General features: G+C 36.5%; 1 protein-coding gene across 1 annotated transcript in view; it reads left to right on the plus strand.

Moving 5' to 3' along the window:
* Positions 1-458: 458 nt before the first annotated feature.
* The window catches only part of LOC115222681 (extensin-like), a 16,901-nt gene continuing 13,892 nt past the window's right edge, over positions 459-3,467 (plus strand). Inside the window, exon 1 of the mRNA XM_036499340.1 lies at positions 459-717. Coding sequence (XP_036355233.1) covers positions 708-717 — 10 coding nt within the window. The 5' untranslated portion in view covers positions 459-707. The remainder of the gene's footprint in view (positions 718-3,467) is intronic.

A 3,467-nucleotide genomic window follows, 5' to 3' on the forward strand; every position in this document is an offset into this window, starting at 1 on the left:
TATATATATACAAATATACACACAGAAACACACACACAGGCGTTCACTACATCAAACTTCATGCGATATAATAGCTGAACCTTGAAAATTATTTATTTATTTATGCACCCTTTTCAAGCCTAGCCAGGCTCACGGGCCCGGTTTCCCGGTTTCTATGACGTATGTGTTCCCCCCAGCTGGACGGGACGCCAGTCTATCGCAGCGTTACTTAAGAAACAGGAAGAAAGAGTGAGAGAAAGTTGGGGCGAAAGAGTACAACGGGGGTCACCCCCACACCCTGCTGGAGCCTCGTGGAGCTTTGGATGTTTTCGCTCAATAAACACACACAATGCCCGGTCTGGGAATCAAAACCGCGATCCTCCGACCGCGAGCCCGCTGCCCTAACCACTGAGCCATTGCGCCTCCGAACCATGAATATTCATAACGAAAAGGTAAGGATTGTAACTGTTGAATATACAGCTGTGTACTGCTATATGCTGCAAGGCAAGTATTTCACAAAGAAAACTGTTACACTCCATAAAGCAATTTTCAACTTTAGTGACGTAACCTGTCTCGTTGCTCATATAGTTACTACCAACACCGCCCTCAGTTTACACGGCTGAATAATAATACTACTGCGAACAAAGCGAGTAGAAACACGAATAATTTCGGATTTTAGCATTCCGGTCTTCTATCGCCAGCGGCACGAAGCAGCGGAGCTTCAAAACATGGAAGACAGTAAGTATATATTAATGAATTTTCATAAGGTTATATATTGATGAATTGTCCGAACTACATGTTAATGGATTTTCCCGAGTCTTCACTATATATCCGCTTCTATAACTCTTCACTATATCTCCGCTTCTATAATTCACGATTTGCTGATAAGGTGTTAACAAAATTCCAGTTTTCAGTTTTGTCAGTTCACGAATGTTAATTAAAGACTAGTATAAAAACGCTAGTAATATACGCTGGACTTGAACCCAACATCAAAAAATATTCTTTAGTACTGATAGAAATATTTTTAAAGCCCTATGTTTTTAGTGTGCGTATGTACATGTATCTGTATATGCCTGTATACACACACATATATATATATATATATATATATATATATATATATGTGTGTGTGTGTGTGTGTGTGTGTGTGTGTGTGTGTAGGTGCAAGATTGGCTGTGGGGTAAGTAGTTTTCTTACCAAGCATATGGTACCTTGGTCAAGTGTCTTCTACTATAGCCTCGGGCCGAATAAAGCCTTGTGAGTGGATTTGGTAGAGGGAAACTGGAAAAAGCCTGTCGTATATATATGTGTGTATATATATATATGTGTGTGTGTGTGTGGTGTGTGTGTGTGTGTTTGTGTTTGTCCCCCCAACATCGTTTGACAACCGATGCTGGTGTGTTTGCGTCCCCGTAGCTTAGTGGTTCAGCAAAAGAGACCGATAGAATAAACACTAGGCTTACAAAGAATAAGACCTGGGGTTGATTTCCTCGACTAAAGGCGGTGCTCCAGCATGGCCACAGTCAAATTACTGAAACTAGTAAAAGAGAGAGTGTATATGAATGTATGTGTAAGTGTGTGTATACAGGCATATATATATGAATTTTTAAAATTTTGCTATATCTCATTCTTTTAATTATATTATTTATATTTATTTTTCCTCAATCATTTCTATTTTTACTTTATTTATTTTTCTAGTTTTATTTATTTTACTTTACCCCCAATCATATTCTAATTAACCCGTAAACATTCCACCCGAGCAGATAATAATACAATTTATAAACCCTAATATTTAATCTGCTGAAATGAACTGATAGATCCGTATATAACATCTCAACGTATAAATTTTTCTCTGATGAAATTATGCTCATGTCACATAAATGTAAATTTGATGTACAAATTTGTAATTAAATTATTGAGCATGAATTGAAAGAGTTGTAAGAAGCAAAGATGACCAATTTGTTAATAATAAATAAATATTAACTTCCTACTCTCCATTTTCTTTTCTTCATTTTACTGGACATAAACTATATGCTTAATATATATGTATTGCTTTAAGGGACTTTCATTCCCCAGCACTACAACCTATTGAACCAGTATTTCCTTCGATGTAACTGCCCCTTTACGAGGTTAACATATCCTCTATTTAAATTTATAGATAGATAGATAGATAGATAGATAGATAGATAGATAGATAGATAGATAGATAGATAGATAGATAGATAGATAGATAGATAGATAGGTAGATAGATAGATAGATAGATAGATAGATAGATAAGTTTCTTTATTGGCCACACAGGGCTGCACACAGATGGGACAAGTTACAAGGTAGAGCTTTTCTTTTGGGGGATGAAAAAAACAAAAAACAAAAGAAACAAAAAAAGGAGGTGGCGTAGGTTTTCGATCAAGAGGGATCGTAAAAGGGAAGAAAAGAACAAAAAAAATAAAATAAAAAATAAAAAATAAAAATAAAAAAAGAAGAAAAGGAGAAGGAACAAAAGAAAAGAGAAATGAAAAAAGAAGAAAAAAGAGGGAAAAAAGGGGGAAGAGGAAAAAAACGATCAATAGGGATCGTGTATCACAGCGTCATGATGTACGGTGTAAAGGGGAAAGCAGATAAGGTTTATCCGTGGGAAGAAAAGCCTACGAAATAGACCACGGTAACCTTGGTCAATATTGTTATATGTAACCACATTTGTTTGCAAGTGGGTAACCCTCTGTTTTCAATTTCTAGGTTCATAGGATTATGCTCAAGGTGGCTTCGTCATTCATACGTGCCATCCTTGCTACATTCACCCATCTTTTTTTAAAACATTCGCTCGACAAAACTTGCCTCTCTACTCTCACTTTCCTTTTCAAGTGGTACTTGAAAAAGTTGATGAGAGATTGACCAGAGAGGAAAGTGTTTGTCTCTAATCCCTTCAGACGCGTCCACCAGATACATTCCTTCGCCATAGCCACAAGGATGATGAAAATAGCTCTTCCTTCCCGTTTGAAGGAAGGAGGCAGATAGATAGATAGATAGATAGATAGATAGATAGATAGATAGATAGATAGATAGATAGATAGATAGATATATAGATAGATAGATTGATTGATAGATAGATACGAAGAGTTTTCGTGAAGGTGACTGATACTTACAGGTATGCACTCTGGATGCTCATTTTCGCATGCCAATAATATTACGGCTTTAACTGCTGTTGAACATGTGTGATGTGAATGTCCTTGTGAAGTGGCTAGACGTGGCTTCCGCTTGAGCTAGTTAGTATAGATTAGAACGGAAACAAAAAGCAAGCAGTTAAAGAAGACTTAAGAAGGACTTTTAATTTAGCTACGTAACAATGAAAAGCTAATTATCGGCAATATTTAATCTAGATATACTACCTATTTGGTAAATCCACAGTAGTTGTGTTTCCTACCCTCCCTTCGTAGATCTTCATCCTCTCCTTTATTTGCTCAGCAAAAGTATATCTAATATTTCTTTTATG

Source organism: Octopus sinensis, linkage group LG2 (assembly GCF_006345805.1).
Source record: "Octopus sinensis linkage group LG2, ASM634580v1, whole genome shotgun sequence".
Taxonomy (NCBI): Eukaryota; Metazoa; Mollusca; class Cephalopoda; order Octopoda; family Octopodidae; genus Octopus; species Octopus sinensis.